Raw genomic sequence first — 22181 nt, 5'->3', positions numbered from 1 at the left:
CGTGTCTGCGTGGGTTTCTTCTGGTTTCCTCCCACAGTCCAAAGACATGCAGGTTAGGTGAATTGGCGATTCTAAATTGGTCCTAGTGTATGCTTGGTGTGTGGGTGTGTTTGTGTGTGTCCTGCGGTGGGTTGGCACCCTGCCCGGGATTGGTTCCTGCCTTGTGCCCTGTGTTGGCTGGGATTGGCTCCAGCAGACCCCCGTGACCCTGTGTTCGGATTCAGCAGGTTGGAAAATGGATGGATGGATGGATGGATAGTTACAGGAAAGTCTCTGATCTAGACTTTATAAATAATCTCAAAAATGATCCTGACATAATTTCAACCTCTTTAGGGACTCCTAGGTTGTGTCAGGTTTTACTACCATTCAAATAGGTTAAATGGAGTCTTTTTCCATTAATACTATTAATTCTTTTATGATTAAGAATTATACATTATCTCCTGGTATCTAGGATAGTGAGAAGCACATATTATGCAGTTTGTATGATACCATGGCAATCTATTTGCTATAGATCTTCATTTGTTGCTGTACTTTTTTAGTCTTTCCAGAATTACTTTGACACTCTTTTGTCTTGCTGTTTATTAGATTTGATTACTTTTCACTGTTACATTGGTTATTGTGCTTTATAGCACTTGTCATTAATTTTAAATCAATCATAGTCATGTGTAATGTTCTTAGGAGCTATCTTATACAGGTAGACGCTCAATCTTACAACATCTGCTTAGTTGAATAAAGAAGCACTTTTCAGGTCCTGCAATAATGACATTGATTTAACTTATTTTTACAGGCAAGGATTAAGGCCTGTGTTGGAATGTTTTGTCTTTGTTTTTTCCATGTAACTATTAAAATCTGGGTGATACCATGTTTTTTTTTTGTAATCAATATATATTTTTATTTTTAATCTTGCTGCTAAGTTTTGAAATATATTTTATGTATATTGTTATGGATTATACTATATTCATTGAAGTAATAGACCATCTAGCGCCCAGATCAGTATATTGGTTCACTGCATTTCATTAAAAATGTTAGTTTCATCATAGCTCCTACCATTTACCAAAAAGTCAAAAATAGTTTTGTAGGACTCTGCAGATCCAAGAAGTTTTTTTTTTTTATTGTTTAATGAGAATGCTCATGTACAACTACAGTCCACTTTCACTAAGGGGTAGAGATTTCAGGTTTTATCTTTGGCCACTTTTGTGCCATAATGATAATGTGGACAATCAACAACTACTATAAATAATACAAAATCTTAAGAAGTGGTGTCACTGGCTGGTATGTGTGCATATTTGTTGAACATAATTAAACAGCACAACCACAAATAGATTAAAGAGAGAAATCTGATGAGAGAAAAAATAAAGGAAGTTCTAGAAAGAATGTGGGATGTTAGGATAAAAATGATACCTTTAATTTGGGCTTTAGTTTAAGGCAGGGATCTGTAACTTTTATTATCAAAAGAGCCATATTTGCCCCCTCTCCCAACACATAAAATTTATCTGGATCTGCACAATCTATTTGTCCCTTAAAATAAAAATAACACTGTTTAAAAAATTTTATATATAGTTATACTCAATATATAAAAGTATTGTTTGTAGCGCATTTATGAAATTATAGAAATGACAATACAGAAAACTCTTGACATTTTATTATAAAGGACAAAAGACATCAAACATTCAACTCTTATCAAGAGGAAAAAAATGCACTTTCATCTGCAGGCCTTCTTTGAAATAAATGAAACATAGAGCTGTGCAGATCTGTTTGAGTCCTTCCCACATTTGAGGAAAATGAATAAAATAAGAAGTAGCCCACTTTGAAATAAAAAAAAACATATAGGTGCAGCCTAATAAAAAGAATAAACATAACAAGAGTCCAGTTTGTAGGCTATATAATTATGACTTAAGACCGTTTCCGTGTGATGCCATCCTCTTCTGTTTTATTTTCCTTAGCCACATACAGCAATTAACCATTCCATCTGAACACAAAATACAACCACATCAGCTCAGGGTCTAAAATAAATATGTTTTTGCATAACAATAGCCAAATAAATTATAGTATTGTCACCTGTTTAATGTGGTTTCTGTTACTGAACTTCACTACAGAGCTTCTCTGTATCAGGGCTGGAAGATGTAACTCTGATCTTCACACAGGACTGGAGATTGTCATCTGTTTAGCAGGAGCGATATTTGATTTTTATGTAGTTCATGCCTGAGAAAACCTGCTTGCATAAGTATGTTGATCCAAATATGGACAAGACTCCAAATGCATACTTTTTCATGTTTAAATACGTGTTAGGAATGGCAGTCCATGTTTCAAACAGAAATTTGTCATGGAGGTTTTCAGTATCTTTCCATCTGTGCTTTTGAGTGAGAGAGGCCATCTGATGGGTGACATCTTCGAAATCATCTGACAGGCTTTTGAACTTAGACACCCAAACATGTTTATTAGCTATGTCAGCCACTTCAATTTCAAGATCAGGTTGACTTACTCTGGGGAATGTGGACGTGTTCGGTAGAGATGGGTCGATGTCCAGGGGCATGACAGGGACGGATAATGTGTTTTTTTTTCATTCCTGAACTCGCTGAATCTTCTTTCAAATGTAGTTTGCATTGTATTGATTGAACGCTGTAAGTGACAGAGCATACCTCTCTGTACTTGTGTAGTAAACACTGTTATCTTCCACTCAAACGGAAAAACATCTTTGAGCATCTGCAGGGCTGTCCTTCCTTTTCCCTGGAGAGTTTTGTTCAGTGTGAATAGGTGATATTGTCATATCAACCATGAAGTGAAACTTTTCCAGCCAATCTGAATAGTTTGGTATAGGCGAAGCCTTTACTTTCCAAGAAAGTTTTCACATGTTCCAGACAGGCAGCAAACCGTTTCAGCACCTCTCCCTTGGACAGCCACCAGACTTTGTTGTGCAGCAACAGATCCAAATACACGCCATGCCATCAGCTTCTTCTAACACTGAACAAAATTGTTGGTGGTTGAATCTGTTTGCCATTATTTTGTTCACTATCTGAATAGCAAGGCTCATCACCTCAAAACATTCCAGGGAAAATGTTTGAGCACATGGTACTTCTTGGTGCAAGATGCAGTGAAATGTCAGCAGCTTTCCATACAACAAATTCTGCAGTAAAGACACATACCCCATCTGTGTTCCTCTTAGACAAGGTGCACCATCAGTAGCCACTGACACCAAAGGGCTGGTGTTTATTTATTTGGTTTTCAAACAATTCTGAACAACTTCACAAATGTCCTCCCCCCGTGTTTGGCCTTTTATCATGATCAACTCAATGATTTCTTCCTGTGGCCCATCAGAGTTCACATATCTGCATAACAGTGCTGTCTGCTCTGTATTGTTTACATCCCTCGACTCATCACAGGTGATTGAGTATGCTGGAGTTGAATTGATGTCCTCAGTTTGCTGAGTAGAGATGTCTGTTGACATTTTAATAGCCCTATCCTTGACGACCTTTGCAGAAAGAGTCATATCTCTAATTTTCTGAACAATTTCATGTTTGTTTTTGAAGTCCGAGAACAGATGCTCTGTTATTTTAATGACTGATTCTTTCATGTATTCTCCATCTGTAAATGGCTTTCCACACCTTATTATCTCTTGAGTTGCCACAAAACTAGTGGCAGTAGTTGAATTTGGAAACAAGATCCACTTCTTGAAAGCACATCTGCTCTGCTCAGCTTGCCGCAGCAATTCACAAATTGCTCTTTTTTGCTCATCTCCAGCTTGGTATTTTTCAGCAAATGCGGTGTGCTTGTTATGGAAATGTCTTTCAACATTAGATTTTTTGTTGTTTGCTAATTTGTCACTTCATACCAAGCATACAGGTAAGCCAGCATTGTTGGCAGTGAAAACAAATGAATCTCTCCACATACAATTAAACACTCCATTTTCCTCTGACACTTTTCTTTTCCTGGATTTATCCATGATAGCTTACTGAAGGTCAGAATTGCATATTAGCCACCTGCGGGGAAAAGCGTCTAGAAGTGCGTCTACACAGGATGTGACGCATATTTTAGTGAACGAAATATTAAAACTTTTTTTTTTTATTTTCAAAAGTCAGGCAAAATGACACCTTTTATTGGCTAACTAAAAAGATTACAATATGAAAGCTTACAATATGCAAGCTTTAGGCAACTCAGGCCCCTTCTTCAGGCAAGATGTAATCATTTCTTTTCAGAGAAATTAAGAAGTGTTCCCTATGAAAAGATTAACCACTGCACAACAAAAATGAATAAACATAAAACAAAAATAACCATTATTCATATATCATATCATATATTTGTTCAAAGCTACAGAGACCATTGCAGAGGGGCTGAAGAGCTGCTGGTTGCTGACCCCTGGTTTAGGGAGCATGGAATTTGCTCTACCTTGGTTTTTGTTAAGGCAGTTTGGCTCTGCTCCTCTTTTTATTTAAGAAAGTTTTTATCAGAGGCTAGACTCCTCTAACTCTAGAAGTTAATATCAGTTTTGTGACCCCTGATTATCCGTACTTTATTTAACACTCTTAATTCAGTTTAGAGTCATAGGGTATAGAGTCTAACCTAGCAACATTGGTCACAAAGAAAAAGCAAACCCTTTGCAAAGCACCAGTCATGAGGCATACTCATGTGCACAACCTGTACAAACTTAAAAGAGTCCTGTTCATAGTTGTCAGTTAAACTAGCAGGGAAAAAATAGAGAACATGACCCACAGTCACAGGAAGAATAAGTACTAAACAGTGTGCTACTAAGCAGTGCAAAGAAAACTTACTTTTAGTTTAGTTCACCCTTGGCAGCATCCATTATTTTATTCTAATTTTTCTTTCTCTTAAACATTTGCTTGCTTGATTTGACAACTTTTAAAAGATCTTTTTCAAAGATTATGTTTTATACATTCCCCAGTGGTCTCCTCTACAGTCTAAACAATGGTGCCAGCAACATTCACAGCTTATATCCTGCTGAGTCTGCTCTGTCTCTTTGAATGGCTGTCTGCTTAGGAATTAGTTAACCAAAGATACACAAAAGGGTGTAATGTTCCTGAGTGGAGAAACGTGACACCATTCACTGTTAGTAGAAATACTGCCACATTTGTTTCTAATTGAAATATTAAAGATGTTTTAGACTAGGCATCATTCTCCAGACACAATTGAGGATTATTCTGGCTTCATTAGACAATTTGCTAGCTTCCAGGTTACTAGTCATAATACACCTAACCTGACAATGAAAAACACTATAGTACTTTATATAATAACTTGCCAACAGCATTCACATCTAAAAATCAGTTTTGCAGAGGTGCACAATAAAGTCTGTTTTTTCAGGCTGATTTCAGATAAATCTGACTTGTTTTTCCCTGAGGAATGCTCTTCAAGTTCCTGAATCGCCTTTGAGAGGATGCTTCCACAGGGCGTGGGTAAATATCTACAGGGCAGGCAAGAAGTTTGGGAAAACACACAAACTGACAGAGTATACATCCTGTAGAGGTCATCAGCAGCATCAACAGCAATATTTCCAGCTTTTTTGTTGCAAAATTAAACAAATTAGGAAAATCATTTTATTATGAAAATAACTAAAGGAAAATAATTGAACAGCTGGCTTCAATTACAGGTCCCAGTTCTCATGCTTTATCATTGTAGGGGTTAGAAGAAATATTATGTAATATTAGATACAATATGTTAAATTTGTTCTAATTTTTGTTAATTTTAATTTTTAAACTTTTCCTATGGAAAACGGTGGTAAATGCTGCTGCCTTTTGGTGTAGGAGGCCGATTTTAAATGTTGGTCAGGCTGTTATATGTGTGGGTTTTTCTCTGGGCTATCCAGATTTTTTCCCACAAGATGTGCCTGTTAGAATAACTGGTAACTTTTAACTTGATCTAACATGAATCAGTGTGGATAGGCCTGTGAATATGCCTGCTATGAATTAGTGCCCTGTCTTACCTCGTATCTAGTATTTCCAGTAAATCTTAAAACTGAATTAACTGGGTACACCAAACAGATTGATAGATCATTGGACAGGTGAAATGTAGTCTGAATAAAATATTTGTGCTTAAATGTATTTTTCACATTAATGAAGGCTTCTCTTGAAAAAACTCCATTACTCCAGGGAGCTATAAAATCAGTTAAAGGATCTATAAAACTGAGTTAAAACTCAGTGTAAAAAAATATGCCTAAGAAATGAAAGGAACTTTTCATTTTAGAAGTCAGCAATAAAGCAGAAATCTATAGTCTTTCACTATAATAAAATTATAGCATTTTGATATGAGTTAGCTAGATGGCTAACATTAAGGTAAAGGTAAGATGTGTATTTGTTCACTGGTCCTATTTTTGAAGTTAATGGCCTTTACAAAAGAATCATCTTTGTTCTGTGTCAGTCATCAGCTTCCTACTCAGGACCAGATATGGTATTTTTTCATAGGTTGCAGAGTCCAGTGTTGATTGGATAAAAGTGAATATAGAAAAATAAAGCATGTATTTTTGTGATATCTCTCCAAGAAAGAGCTGAGGTGATTGTGAAATGATATCAGTTGAGGCATTTGAAATAACTGTAATTGTATTTTATCTTTTCCTACATCAAATATTTAGTGCATAAATATATATTTTTATGAGATGTAGTATGTGTTTTGTGTGTACTTTAGTTCTAAATGTATGTAATTGTTCATAAAAAAGGAAAAGTGTGTCCTCTGAAATGCCAGTTTGGCCTATCATGCTGTTTCCCTTCGCAAATATGCTGATGCTCTTTAAAAGGCAATATTTTCAGCAGATACCAAAGTAAGGATATTTCTTCTAGAACAAAATTTTGGAGGCACATTGTCATTTCAATATTGCCTAAAATCAATGTCACTATTGCCTAGTTTTTAAAATAGATATTTTAAGGTGGCAATAAATTGAAAAAAGAAGTGCAGACATTACTTATTTCCCAGCCATTGCAGTTCATTCATTGAAAGGATTCTTGCAGTGTTTGACTTTTCTGAGAATGAGATTTGAAACCCTGGAGTAACCTTTGGTACATTTTTGTCTTTCTACTGCCTCAGTGTGAAACTTGTTTAAAAACCTTTTAACCATCTTCCAACCATATTTAAAGACCTTTTCCCAATTGTAAATAAAAGAAACAAGACAAAATAAACACTTGAGGCACCTCCAGGAGGAGCCCTGTCTAATTAGATGTAAAGAAACAGTTTACAAAAGGTTGTCTGAACACAATTTGACTTTGCAAATGCTAGTCTGTCAATTGCTGTGTAGTGGTGGCGCTCAGTCTGAAATCTCCTAGGCGGAAGTGGTGGGTCCAAGTCCCTGGAGCCAGAAATGTTGTAATGGCTCCTCATGCAGACAGTCTTCAGGTATGAGGATAAAAGGAAGGAAGGAAGGAAGTGGAAGTAAGCGACAGCACAAACACATGGTTTAGGGTGGAATTTCTTACAGAAGAGTCCTGAAATCACCTCCCAAACAGATGAGTATGACACAATACACAGCTAACCCTGGACTCCAAAATGACCTCACGTCCTGGTCCCTACTTTTCAAAGAATGTTTTTTTTTCTTTTTCTAAAAGTAAAGATATTTTTTAAGCTAAATACATTAGTAGTTTTCAGAAGTTTAAATAGCTGTGCTTTTCACTGACATATGGAACAGACTGCTACAATTTTCTGGAGTTTACTAATGGGCCTGTCTTTCTTTGTCACAATGTAGCCTGTGACCTTCCTATAGATAAGTTGTGTATTACTGCCAAGTTTGCTTTGGCTGTAATCAGAGGAATGGGAGCACTTAAGTGATAAGTAACTTTAGACCCATTTCAGACTTGCCTTTTCTCTGCAATGTGCTGGCAAAAATAGTGACAAACCCATTCTTATCGTATCTTAATAGAAGTACATTTTTTGTAAAATTCCATAGTACTGAAATAATACAGCTTAAAGTGGATTTGACCTTCTCATAAATATAGGCACTGTAGAATTCTCTGATCTTGGAGGCAACATTAACTGTGACCGCACTGTTAAATTAATTAGTTTCATCCTCCTAACTTGGAAGACATCACTGACAGTCAATGAGTTTACTTGCAGACACAAAATCAGGATAAAGTTAGTAACCTGGTTAAGGAAGAAATCTGGTTTCTTAAAATTACCCATTTACGTCCACTTTTGGAGTTCAATGTCATAAAAATGGACAAAGAACAAAGACTAAACATCACCAACAGCCACCATGTCTCTGAAAACAAACCTGAAGCATATGTCTCCAGAGACTGTGCTGCTGAACTTTGCACTGTTCATTCAACTCATCAACATAAATTTAGCAATTTCTAAAATATTGACACAGATAGTTTTAGCCAGGAAAAGGAATAATGCTGTCACTCAAGAATTTACCTCAAGAAATTAGTATTTGTGGTGTTTTCTAATGTTTTCTACCTGTGGCTGCTGGATGTGTGCTCTTTTTTTATTTTTACAAAAATGTTATTAATAGTTTACATAATTAATTAACTTTTAAATGTTAAAAACTAATCAAACATTTTGCAATATGTTTTCACATTCCTACATGTAAATTCAATTGACATTATAATCAATACCTTTTATTTTCATTTATAGTTATTACATAAAGTATCCCTGTGTTAATGATATGCTCTTTCTAGCCAAAGATGAATACGTCCTTCTAGTTTATACTTGTGACACGTGCTTAGTATAATTCTGTGTCTTTGCATTGACTGTACTACTGTATATGTAATTTATGTTCTCTTCTGTGTGTTAATATTTCTCTTTCATTAATCATCCATCCATCCATTATCCAACCCACTATATCCTAACACAGGGTCACACTGGAGCCAATCCCAGCCAACACAGGGCGCAAGGCAAGAACAAACCCCAGGCAGGGCACAAACCCACCACAGGGCACACACACCCATACACTAGGGACAATTTAGGATCACCAGTGCACCTAACCTGCATGTCTTTGGACTGTGGGAGGAAGCTGGAGCACCTGGAGGAGACACAGAGAGAACATGCAAACTCCACACAGGGAGGACCCAGGAAGGGAACCCAAGTCTCCTTACTGCGAGGCAGCAGCGCTACCCACTGCACCACTGTGCCACTGGTTTCATTAATCATTTCTATGAATTCTCTTTAATATTCTGTTGTATCTTATTGTTTACTTGTGTTTCTGAATAGATGAGTAGTAATTTTCTCAAACAAAATAAATAAGGAGAAAACCAAAATTTTAGTTATTGGCAAAAATGGATATAATGAGGGTAGTAGAAATAAAATTGATTCATTAGACTTAAATATCAAGACGAAGGTAAAGAATTTAGGGGTAACTATTGACTCTGACCTGAATTTTAAATCACATATTGATCAGATTACTAGGACAGCAGTTTTTCGCTTAAGAAATATAGCAAATGTTAGACCGCTCATAACATTGCAAGATGCTGAGAAATTAGTTCACGCTTTTGTTTTTAGTTGACTAGGTTACTGTAACGCACTCCTTTCAGGACTACCCAAAAAAGACATCAATCAATTGCAACTAGTGCAGAATGCAGCTTCTCGAATTTTAACTAGGAAAAGAAAATCTGAGCACATCACCCCAGTTTTGATGTCACTACACTGCTACACTAGTTACCTGAGCCATTCAGAATTGACTTTATGCTTATGGTTTACAAAGTCTTTAAATAATCTCGCTCCATCCTATATTTCAGAATGTCTTTCACCTTACACTTCAAGCCTTAGATCTTCAAATGAGTGTCTGCATATAATTCCAAGAGCTAAACTTAAAAGAAGTGGTGAGCCTTCTGCTGTTATGTATCTAAAATCTGGACTATCTTACTGTTAGAAATTCACCAGGCTAATAAAGAGAAGCACTTTAAAAAACTGCTAAATACTCATTATTTTAGCATGGCTTTCTCATTGCTTTATTTTAGTTTAACCCTGATACTTTGTAAATGCATTTAATTATCTTTTTTTTTTCGTGGCTCCAAAATCCTTACTAACCCCTACTTTCCTACTTTCTCTGCTGTTCTTTTTCTGATTTTCTGTGGTGGCAATTTGTGCCACCACTACCCGAGCACCTTGCAATCCCTACATTGATGGAATGAAGGCCAAATGTCCACTTGACCATCATCATCAAATTTTTCCATGTGAAGCCTGAAAACCATGAGGACTGATTAATATAATTTATGTTAGATGGAATGCCTAGAGGGGGCTGGGTGATCTTGTGGCCTTGGAACCCCTACAGTTTTTGTTTTGTTTTTTTTTTTCCTCCAGCCATCTGGAGTTTTTTTTTTTGTTGTTTTTTTCTGTCCTCCCTGGCCATCAAACCTTACTTTTATTCTATTTTAATTAGTGTTCCCTAATCTTCCTCTTCTATTTTCTCTTTCTTCATCTTGTAAAGCACTTTGAACTACATCACTACATATGAAAATGTGCTATATAAATAAATATTGTTGTTGTTATTGTTGTTCTAAAAGTGCCAGGGAAAAAGGCATGGTTAATAAAAATTGTTTGCTCAGTATTCCCAAAACAAAGTTTTACATACTACTACAACCTTCTGGTCTTGTTTTTACATGTTTTGATTGTTTTATGATCACTGGAGATTTTAATTTTCATATATGATAACATAAATTCTGTGGCAAATGATTTTACACATCATTCATCTTGTTTTAATTTAGAACATCTTGTCCACAAACCCACACATGTGCATAGGCACATCCTAGAGCTTGTTATCTCACATTGCATTTAGCCTATTGTGTACTCAGCTTCCAATGTCAAACCTCTTTTTGTTGTTTTTTAACATTACTATGACCTAAGAATATATATCTCAGAAAACAGAAATAATAAGGAGGCTTAGAAAAGATTCAGCTGCAGTCACAGAATATATTAAGTGAAAGTGTGGGAAACTGATTGATTTTTATGTGATTTTAATACAGCAGCACAAAATGTGCTAGATGTAGTAGCCACTGAACAGGTTAAAACAGCTAAGCAAAGACACACTGTACCATGGAGATCTGCAGACATTTTCCAGTTAAAAAGAGTATAGAAAAGAAAAAAAAAACTTGTTGACAGGAACATTTTGCTTATGTGAAGAGCAATGTGTCCACCAGTATATTTAGTCACCATTTCAAGCAAACAAACGAGTCGTATTTTCCACTCTGGTCTATTTCTAGACCACATTGTGTTATATTAATATTTGGTTTTAAACCAGTAAGTGTCATTATACTTTTGAATAAATGAAAAACATCTGTATTATAAAATGTGTGGTCTACATTGGGAAAACTTGTGGGTTCCTAAAACATTTTAGTGCAAAATTATTCCCCTGTCTATTGCAATTATGTAACTGGAAATAATTTCTCTTTTACAGGGCATCAACCTCAGTGGTGGTCAGAGACAGAGGATCTGTGTGGCACGAGCCTTGTATCAGAATACCAATATTGTGTTTTTGGTAAGAGACACTGACGTTCTTATTAACAATGCTGATCTAATTAACTGGACATGCTTAAGTATGTATCACTATTATCTCTGCTTCCACATTTGCTGTTGCTTACTGGTATCTACTGTATGTTTACATTTTTATTTACATTAATTTGCTTAGCAAACACTTTTACCCAAAGTTACATACATAAGAAGTCAATATAATTGAGTAACATCAGCTTGGGAACTGTTTAGGAGCAAGTGTTACAGGACAAGGGTATGCAATTGATTATCAAAAGTGAAAGCTAAGAACAACATATGGTTACAATTCCCAGATTTACAAAACCTAGCATCTATCAGTTAGATAGAAATTCACAAAACAAGAGAGTCTTCAAGTGCTTTTTAAACACACTGAGGGAGTCAGAGTTTCAAATGTAGGTGGGGAGTTTATTCCAACAGCCAGGAGTTACAAGTGAAAAGAGTACGGACTGAGATTTGGTACCACGCAGGGATGTCATCCAGAAATGCCATTCATCAGCAGATCTGAGTGGTCGAGAAGGAGCATTGGACCTTACAAGTATCTCCATATATATAGGTGCAGACCCACTGACTACTCTTTAGGCAAGTATCAAGGATTTGAAATTTATATGTGCCACTACAGGGAACCAGTGTAATAATCCAAAGAGAGAAGTGACAAGTACACCGCACAGCTGGTTGACCACCATATGTGCTGCTATATTGTGAATCATCTGCAGTAGCTTGGTAATACATGCTGGTCCTCCTACTAGCAGAGAGTTGCAGTAGTCCAGCTGTGACTAGACCAGAGCCTGGATCTGCAGCTGTGCTGCATACTTTGTAAGATAGTTGTGCACCTTCTGACAAAAATCAAGGATAGACATTAAGGACTTGGCAATGGTATTTTAGAAACATTTTACTTTCTTAAATCACTCACTTTTCTGTCTATACCAGGGAAATTAATATATGTGAGGAACTGATGACATTTAACCTAATCTAATATTTTACCCCCAAAAAGTATCAAAGTTAAAAATACAAACAAGAAAACATTGTTTAATCCATCAAGCTTTTTTCTCTCTCAGTATTTCACTGTAAACTTTTAATGTTACTTTTCTATTCGAGAATGAAGAGGTTTACTTCCCTTAGTCTGTTTCAGTTGGGCATGGCATTTTCTCCTGGTATACATTTATTCTTGTCTCTAAACTTCTTCTATCTTTTTGTAGTGCAATGACAAAGCTATCATACAATACTCCAAATATGATCTTGCCAATGTATTATGTATATGCACATAAAATTCCATGAGTGCTTCTACTTTGACAGGTTGCTGTGAGGCAACATTTTAAGAACAATGAGTTTATAAAATGGACATAGCCATTGATCTCAACACTTTGAGCTATGTATCTAGGATAAGCGTTTTTCATGTAGCACAATATAATACAATATTCATAAACCTGTTTAATATTATGTATAAAAAGTCAATATGAACCTTAATAAAGTAAAAAAAGATTAACTGGTAAAAATACTAATTAGGTAAATGAAACAGCAATGTCAAATGCAGCTTAATGTACTTAAAATGTAGACTTACACACTCCATACTTTTAGTCTTCAAACAATATAAATACATTTCATTATATTATTATCTATTTTATTGTAAATAGTGTTTAATTGTGTAAAGAGTTTTGTGGTGAGCCTATTCTTAAACAAAGATTCCTTTATTTACATGCCCTGATTCTTTGTTATGTAGACCCACACATATGTCATCCACCTGAACTCTTGTCCTATTGCACTTGCATTCACCTGGTTTGGAAGGAGCATCCAACTTTCTGGCAACAGTTTGTGGAAGGCCATTTTCCCCAGAGGGGACTGGGCGGTATCATGGTCTGGAATCCCTACAGATTTTATTTTTTCTCCAGCCGTCTGGAGTTTTTTTTTTTCTGTCCCCCCTGGCCATTGAACCTTACTCTTATTCGATGTTAATGTTGATTTATTTTTTATAATTATGTCTTTCATTTTTCTATTCTTTAATATGTAAAGCACTTTGAGCTACTGTTTGTATGAAAATGTGCTATATAAATAAATGTTGTTGTTGTTGATTTTCTGTTCCAGTATGACTGTGCCCCTTTACAGAAAGTCAAGTTCATTAAGTCATGGAGGAACCTGCACAGAGCCCTGACCCTAACCCTACAGTGTGACCCGACATTTGAGTGATAGACATATGCGCGGCGACAAAATAGCAGCGATTAAAATGCGGCGTCAAAATCGCGCCGACAAAATCGTGCAAACAAAATCACCCCGACAAACTCGTGAAGGTTTCATTAAATATGAATTACTAGTTTAAAGCATATATAATAATGTTTATTTTAGAAGTCAATATTATGAGACACGGCTTAAGATCACGCCCTGCATATGTAGGAAGAATTGCAGCAAGACGTCTTGATAGTTGAGCATATTTAGATTTGCTGGCTGCCTGACTGCTGGTAATTCCGCTTTGTATACGACGTGTTATGCCAACCCTCGACTGAGTTATTTGTTCGCGGCATGCCATCAGCAGTTATAACAGTTATAACCTAGCACATAATGTGTACATAATGTGCACGTATGCGTCCCACTTTCTTGGCCTTTCTTGCGATTTTGTCGTGGCGATTTTGTCGGCACGTATTTGTCGAAAACCAGTTAGTGGGTTTGTCGGCGCTCATTTGTCAGTCGCGGTTTTGTCGGGGCGCATATATCTAGCGCGCTTTTGTCGGTGAACCCCCTACAGAGCACCTTTGGGATGAATTGGAATGCCAATTGCAAGCCAAGTCTTCTTATTCAACATCAGTTCCTGACCTCACAAATGCTCTTTTGTCTGAATGGGCACAAATTCTCACATACAGTATGTACTAGATCTTAAGGAAATCCTATTGAGAAGAGAGAAAGTTATTATAGCTGCAATCAACTCTATATTAATTCCCGTAATTTTAAAATGAGATGTCCAGCAAGCTCATATAGTGTGATTGTCAGGGGTCCACAAACCTGTTCCTGGCACCAGAACCTGGATTCCAGTATTCATTTAGTACAAAAACTTCAAAAAGCCATAAAGTCGAACTGTTACCAAGCCCAAGTGCTTATGGAGTAATGTTGGAGTAATACAAGTACCATTGAACGGTATTGGCACATCCCTAATTGAAAATGTCATTTTTAGTATTTATAGTATTCTCTATAAAAGATGTTATGAAAAATAATGATCAGTTGAGTATAATGAAAATAAGTCATCTATGTCCCAGCCTATTGTCCTACATCTGTCTACTTACTGGAACAAGACTATGTTGGTCGAAGTGTTAAACATCTTGTCTTTATAGTTAAAAAATTCTTTCCACAGTCTCTGATCATAAGATGTGGCAAATAATTATGCACAATTTCCCAGTTTCAAAAATGTGCTAGTTCAAGTGTCATTTAACTAAAGATCATTAGATTATTTTAAGCAAAATAATGAATACTTGAATAAACAAGCAGGGGTCTGAAACCAGGAACAACCAGAAAGCACTGCTGACAAAGCCATATAGAATTCTCAGCTGCAAAACATGTTCCTATAACTTCCCCTAAAGTATGAAGATTTTTGCAAACTTTGAACAACAGATGCTACATGCTGGCATCTTAAAAAATAAAGTGTAATATTGATGATTGACCATGTGACTGACTTTGGACATTATCTTCATAAACAACATTGCCAATGGCCCTCAAAATAAAGCCCAAAACAATGGTTCCCATTATAAAAATTGGAAACAAAATAGTGTACTAATGGTATCATTTAATAAGGAGTAAAATCACAGAAGAAAATTAAGGAATGATACAGAATGAAAAAAGACATTCTGAAAATGTGTATACAAAGGGTGCATTTGGTTTTATTATGTGCAGATTTGATAAGCAATACTGAAAGGAAACTGTCATTAGCAAACTGATGATACTTGAAGATGTTGAATCCAAGCATGAATCTAAAGATGAAAATACTTTGTCTTCTATAATAATATACAGTATAATGCTCAGGAGGGATGTAGATAGCCAGTTGGCCTGAGTGTCCATAATGGTATGAATTTACACATAACTATGCATTGTAAATAACCACGGAGCCCCCCAAGGTTTATTTTTCCTGGGATTCTAATGACTGGATGTTTTGTTTTACTCTCCTCTGTCGTCTACAGCCCATATCTCAAAAATATTATCCAATATATATTGTTTAAGATTCCTTTTGGTTGATCAGTTTGAAATTACTTGGTTTTATTGTTTGTTTAAACTAATTTGTACTTTTATGTATGTGCATCTTTTCATTTAAAGTGTTACAGTGGTTTAAGGCTGCACACAGTGAAGAGTGCTTTACAAAAAATAGAATTGAAATGTACAGTAGTGCTGACCTGTAAAGCTTAAATCTGCTACTTCCCAATTATCCTTCAATAGGATGACCCCTTCTCAGCACTGGACATCCACCTGAGTGATCACCTCATGCAGGAGGGTATACTGAAATTTCTGCAGGATGATAAGAGGACTGTAGTTCTAGTAACCCATAAACTTCAGTACCTGGTTCATGCAGACTGGGTAAGGAATCAAAGAAGGAATTATCATTTTATAATATATTTGCATCTGATCTATAGCACCAGTTAGGTTCATAGTAGGTGATTGCATTCTCCATGCAATCATCTAGCAAATCAAACCATTATGTCACATCAAAAATAACCAATTTACCTAAATAAGGAATTTTTAAAAATGACACTTTCTTTGTTTCAAAGGGAGTTGACAATGTTTAATTAATATTATCCAGTTTTATTCTTCTGTTTCTTCTTTTAAGTCTGTTAGATAAAAAGGCAGATTCTGTGTGACAATACCATTACTACTACTAATAGATTCCTTATGAATTTCTAGGTGTTCTAAATATAGGGGTGTAGTAAAATGTGCCAGTGGTTTAAATCAGCAAAATGTATGTGTAGTAAACAGAAGACCATCAAACACTTAGGAGAGGAAAAAGGCAGAACACAAGCACAAGGGAAAAGGAATTAGCAAATATATAAAACACATATAAAAATCACTATATTAAGTCATCACTGTTAAATAGCATATCCTTAGTCTTTATATGTGCAAAAGCCTACCTACCAATACTGTCTTTTTCCCATAAGTGCATTTTAAACCACCTAATGTTGTAAAGAGAAAGTCCACAGTGCTTTTTTTTACCATTTACAGTGCTTGACATCATGCTGATTCTTCTTCTGCAGCTGCTACTAATTAAACCTATAAACAAAATAAAGACCATTCAAGATGTTAGCTTAGAATCCATCTATGAATGTGTAGCTGGTCATAGACTTCAGAAAGCAGAAGGCTGACTGCACTTCCATCTGCATCAGAGGGGATGCTGTTGAGGGTTAACAGCTTTACATTTCTTTGAGTGACTGTAGTATCACTGATGAGCTGTTGTGAGTACATCACATTTTGGTCCTTGTTAAAAAGGCTTACCAGTGCCTTCACTTTCATAGACATCTGAGGACAACTAGCATTTCTCCATCGGTTCTCATGGCACAGTACAGTTCATCCTCACTAGCCTTATTCACATCATTCTATTGCACCTGCTCAGCTCATGACCATTAAGACTGTGTGTGTTTATATACAGTAATGGAAAGTTTCTGTTTTACCTACAATTAAATTAAATATATTTTGTAAATTTTGATTGGTTTGACTAGTTTTGTTTTAATTGTGATTTTGAATAATCTGGGATCTTGTTCCTTAATTACTACAGTTATTTGAAAGTATTTTTTATTTTTTATTGTCACATTGACACTTTTTTGCAGTGAAGGCGCACAAACATTGAGGCAGATATGTCTTACTTTAAATTAATCCTTAATACATCTGTTTTAGTTTTTAATGACGTCAACATCACATGTACAGTATCTATTCTGAGCTTTATTGTGCAAAATATAAGTTATAAATACATCTTAGTTTTCACTCCATGTTTTCCCACTGAACAGAAATACTTCTTTTGATACCTAAAAGCTCAAGAAAATTAGAAAAAGGTAAAGTTAACAATTTAAAACATTGGCGGATATTTGTCCTACCATCTTGTTTTTTGGTATTGACAGTGACTATTCATTTCTGTATTACTTCACTTTTTAACATCATATGGAAGATAACAAACAGGTTTCCTATTTCTATTTTTGAACCTAATTTAAACTACATTTTAATTTGGCACATACTGTATAGTACATAAGGCATTCAGCACATATTGTCTGTAGCAAGAATGGTTAAGTCAGTCAAGATAAAAAAGCAAGTGTCTTAGATGGGGAGATGTGTTCCATTCATCCTCAAAGTACCAACCATTTCATCTCAATAAATGCTCATGTACAGAATAATATATCTGAATTTATTGATTTGTTCAACTGGCCCATAATTTACTTCTATTAATAGAATAACCAAATTTTAATCTTACTAATGACAAATGACACTTTTTTTGTGCCTTGATTTTATTTCCCAGCCTCAGAGGTTCTATGCAATGCCAAAACATTAAAATATTAGTGTATGTTATGATTAATTTCATGAAGCTACTCCACAAAAAGATACATTGAGACACTGTAATGCCTTGTTAAGAGAAGGTTGTTCATCTTATTTAAGCAGTACTTGTTTGTAGGATAAAGGCCTGTAGTAGCAGCGCAGAGACCTGATTTAGTCTTGACACTTGGTAGGCAGCAAACAGAATGTGGTTCAAAGTTATTTTTATGGTCAGCTTACAGCAAGGATGCCACATCAGGTCCAACATACAAGATGTAAATTCAGTATATATGTATATTTGTTTTGGGGGGGTTGGGGCATCCTGTCATGTCCTTTATGTTCTGTTAATTAAGACTATGAATAGAAGGGAAAACAGCATTCACCATTCACACCAAAATGTAATTATTTAAATAGCATGTGATCTGCTTCACACAGATTTCTAACTGCATGATTTTACAGTTTCAAGAACTGTGTATGTCAAAGATATACAAAGAGTATATAAAACTATTTTCAGTTAAATTGTTTTTTTTTTTGTGTGACTGAAGATTCAAAGGAGTACTTAGCTAATTTTCATGGTGGTGGTCTTTGTACTTGAAAATAACAAAGTGTGTCTGGAGGAATAATATGTACTTCAGATTCTTTATATGTGTTGTATAAGTCACAATACAATAAAGTTGTATAAGTGAAGGGATTGATTGTTTTTAGAAATGCTGACTATTTGAGTTGTTGCTTAAAGTAATATTTTACAAAATATGTTTCTAGATCATTGCCATGAAAGATGGCACTGTTTTGCGTGAGGGGACTCTTAAAGACATTCAAACCAATGATGTAGAGCTTTATGAGCACTGGAAAACGCTGATGAACCGGCAGGACCAAGAGCTAGAGAAGGTCAGTCCTCTCTTTCTTTTATTTTCAAACTTCTAAGAATTCTAAACAATGTCTAATTTGACTGTGATCTATACTTGTTGCATTTTCTTCAGAAGAATCCACAATACTAATATGGAATTGACAGTAGGAATTAATTCCGTTCAAGTTTAAACTATATTCTGTTATTTGTATATGTTAATTCAAACATCTTCTAAAGTAATTTAATTGTGTGCTTAACAAGTGAAGAATTAAGAGTAGAATCTGGTCTATCTTTAACAATAATTAGTCATACATTTCATTGATTCATTTGAGTTTCACTATATATACACTAGCTGCATGTGGTCCTCTGGACAAAAAACAACCCGAAGACTCCCTAACAGTTTTACAATATTACTGAACTTGGAGAGGCATCATCTAACTCTTAAGAAGTGCCCAGTGCAGAGTACGTGGGCCCACCTTATGCTTGCTGCCCCACTGGCTTTCATAAGAAGACACTGACAATGCCATATCTTAGCTTCTTGGTTATTCTTAGCCATATTGCTGATATATGAGTCCTATTAATCTTTGCCTCGAGAAATACCTCCAGATAGACAATTTCTTAGTGAAAACATTGCACGTTGCTGAGCCACGGCGATTTCCTTTATTGTGTCTCTTCATCTGTTCGCACAAGTCTTTTGTAGTGAGAAATGAGGTGCATGCAAGTGCCGAAAAAATTTAAAAGTGCAAGCATGCGCCATCTAATGGCTGTAGTGGACTGCTCCATACTCACATGTCTTTCATTAATATATTCCTAATAGATAAATACTAATTCCTAATATATATATATATATATATATATATATATATATATATATATATATATATATATATATATATATATATATATATATACTTTTAATTCTATTAGTTTTTTAATTGCAGAGTACATAACCATTGTTTATATATTGCAATACTTATCACTATCATTGGCACATTGGAATATCCACAAATCATCCTTTTCAAGGTCAGTATTTGTCCAAATGGTGCCTGTGTTTCCCTACCACCAGCTTCCTCTTATGTTATGTGTTTAGGACAGGAGACAGCATTTTACCCTGGCACAGAACATCCCAAAGCTAGAAACAGTGAACAGACTTGAATTTCTATCCTGAATCCAAAAAATTACATATTAAAAAATGACTCTGTTGTTCACTTCAACAGGCTAATATGCTGCATCTTTTTACTTTTTTTTATTACACTTATATAATTTAAATTGAGTATCCTCTTTTATTCCAGTTTTAGTTGACCAAGAAAAAGGTGTTGCCTTACGGTCTAATAAATGTCTTGTAACATGTTTACATTCATACAATTACAATTGTTAATTTTTATAGCAATATCTTCAAAGTCTGTATTTGTGTTTGCTTATTTTATTTCTACTCACTAATCTTCATTTCTGACAAGTTATTGGTTGCTGTATTTTATACCATAAAAAATAAGCATTTTGGTTTCTTCTGGGATTCAAAATATTATTCAAGCTTAAAACTGAAAATAATAATTATTGAAAAATATATCACGACAATGTCACTTAGCCCCACTGAAAAGCAATATTGGTAGAAATTTCATCCTCTGTTAATTGTATCTATTCGACTTTATGCATCTTAAAGAGCTACTTTATTCCAGCATGCCTAAGCCTGGGTCTTCTGCTGATAGAAATATCGTTCATTATCAGTCTGAGCTTAACCAAGAAGTCTCACAAAAACAATTAATTAAATTCCCATCTTTATATTTCCTGATAATAAGTAAGTAACAGGCAAAGAGAGTTTAAGCATGACATAACTATTGATTTTTCTGCCTGTTTCTGATCTGCTTTGGTTCTGTCAGGATACCGATGGAGACAGTCAAACTACAATGGAGAGGAAGAATCTAAGAAGGGCATTGTACTCGAGGGAAACTAAGTCACAAATAGATGATGAAGATGAAGGTCAGACATCTTTTCAGTTTTATATATGATCTGGTTCTATTTTGGGAAGAGTTAATTGACCTTTTAAAAATGCACCTTTCTATCAGATTTTAGAGATGAATTTCCAGTTTTATGAGAAGGTAGAATCTATCCCAGCAGAAAGGATGGCTACTATGGGTGGAACTTCATCTTAATTGAGATCCCCATTTTTGTTTTTACATAGTTTTACATTCCAATAATTTTGCTTTTTTCATTGACCTAATTAATTTTTGTTTAGCACTTTAAAATTTTGTTCTTTGACTCTAAACTGGTTGGCTGGGATTAGCTAAAGCAGACCCCCGTGATCCTGTGTTAGGATATAGCGGGTTGGATAATGACTGACTGACTTAATAAACAGTGCTGGTCAATTAGTGGTCATTTTGTGGTTTCATTTTGCTTTGAGAGTTATAGTTATATTTTACTGTTATATTTTTGGTTTTTTGCACTCAATTAATTTTTCAGTGGGCTCCACCATTTTGCGGTCCTATGAGTAGGATACTGTTGTCTGTTACCAGGGTCGTATGTCCCGTAAGTCACAGAGTGAGACAGCTAGAAACACACAATAGTCTTTGTCCAAGTATGTGGACTGAATATCAAAATCAGTGACCTTTGGCTAGGTCCTTTGACTTTACTGATTCATAAATCAAATTTAGTAATGCAATCATTTTGTGAACCCTACTTTTTTTGGAATTTTCTTTAATCTGTTGGTCCTCTTGATTCCTTGGTGTCCCTGTAATTCTTTCATCACTGAAAGAACATGGATGAGTATAATATGGATGATTGAGGACTCCAGTGGGAATTAAGGGAGAATGATTTTAAGTATAACTTCAGGAAACATATCTTTTTGCAAAGAGTTGTGAGAATCTGAAACAAAGTACAGTGTCAGGTAGTTGAAGCAGAAGTCTTGGCAACCTTTAAAAGTTATTTCGATGTTCTTGGGTTCTTTAGTAGTTAAGTAAATGTGAGGTAAATACTGTATATGAGGACAGTCCCAAAAAATTCCCTAGATCAATCAATAGCACGAGAGTAGAATATAGTTATTAACTATGCTGCTAGGTATCGCATGCCTACGGTTTTCTTAATCAATCCGCTGAGAGGCATTATGTTGAGCTGGTCAAGTGTGTATTTATAACATTTACACTACATTTGTGCAATTTTTTAGCACATCAAGTCATATCGAACATCAAAAGAATTATTGTGTTCTTGCTGACTGATGGACTAATTAATAAAGAGTGTCCCTGAGAACAGACAGTTAATCACCAACATTACACTGAACTACTGAGGTGTCTGCAGGAAAGTATCAGAACAAAAACGTCTGGAGCAGTGGTGTGCACAAAACTCGATTTTACAATATGTCATTGCACCTGCCAACACTGCATTGTCACTGTTTTATCTTGGTAGAGTAATATATTTTGCTCTACTTTCTCCTATTGTATTATTAATA

The 22181-nt window shown here is 35.3% G+C and overlaps 1 protein-coding gene across 8 annotated transcripts in view; it reads left to right on the top strand.

The window, feature by feature from the left end:
- Nucleotides 1-22181, top strand: part of abcc9 (ATP-binding cassette, sub-family C (CFTR/MRP), member 9) — a 229194-nt gene that overhangs the window by 131975 nt on the left and 75038 nt on the right. For all 8 annotated transcript variants that reach the window (XM_039769711.1, XM_039769709.1, XM_039769708.1 and 5 more), the window contains 4 exons: nt 11324-11404; nt 15823-15960; nt 18658-18783; nt 20620-20719. In XM_039769711.1, the coding sequence (XP_039625645.1) occupies nt 11324-11404; nt 15823-15960; nt 18658-18783; nt 20620-20719 (445 nt within the window). The remainder of the gene's footprint in view (nt 1-11323; nt 11405-15822; nt 15961-18657; nt 18784-20619; nt 20720-22181) is intronic.

Source organism: Polypterus senegalus, chromosome 11 (assembly GCF_016835505.1).
Source record: "Polypterus senegalus isolate Bchr_013 chromosome 11, ASM1683550v1, whole genome shotgun sequence".
NCBI classification, from domain to species: domain Eukaryota; kingdom Metazoa; phylum Chordata; class Cladistia; order Polypteriformes; family Polypteridae; genus Polypterus; species Polypterus senegalus.
Note: the sequence above shows the minus strand (reverse complement) of the source record. Positions and strands in the feature narration are given on the sequence as shown.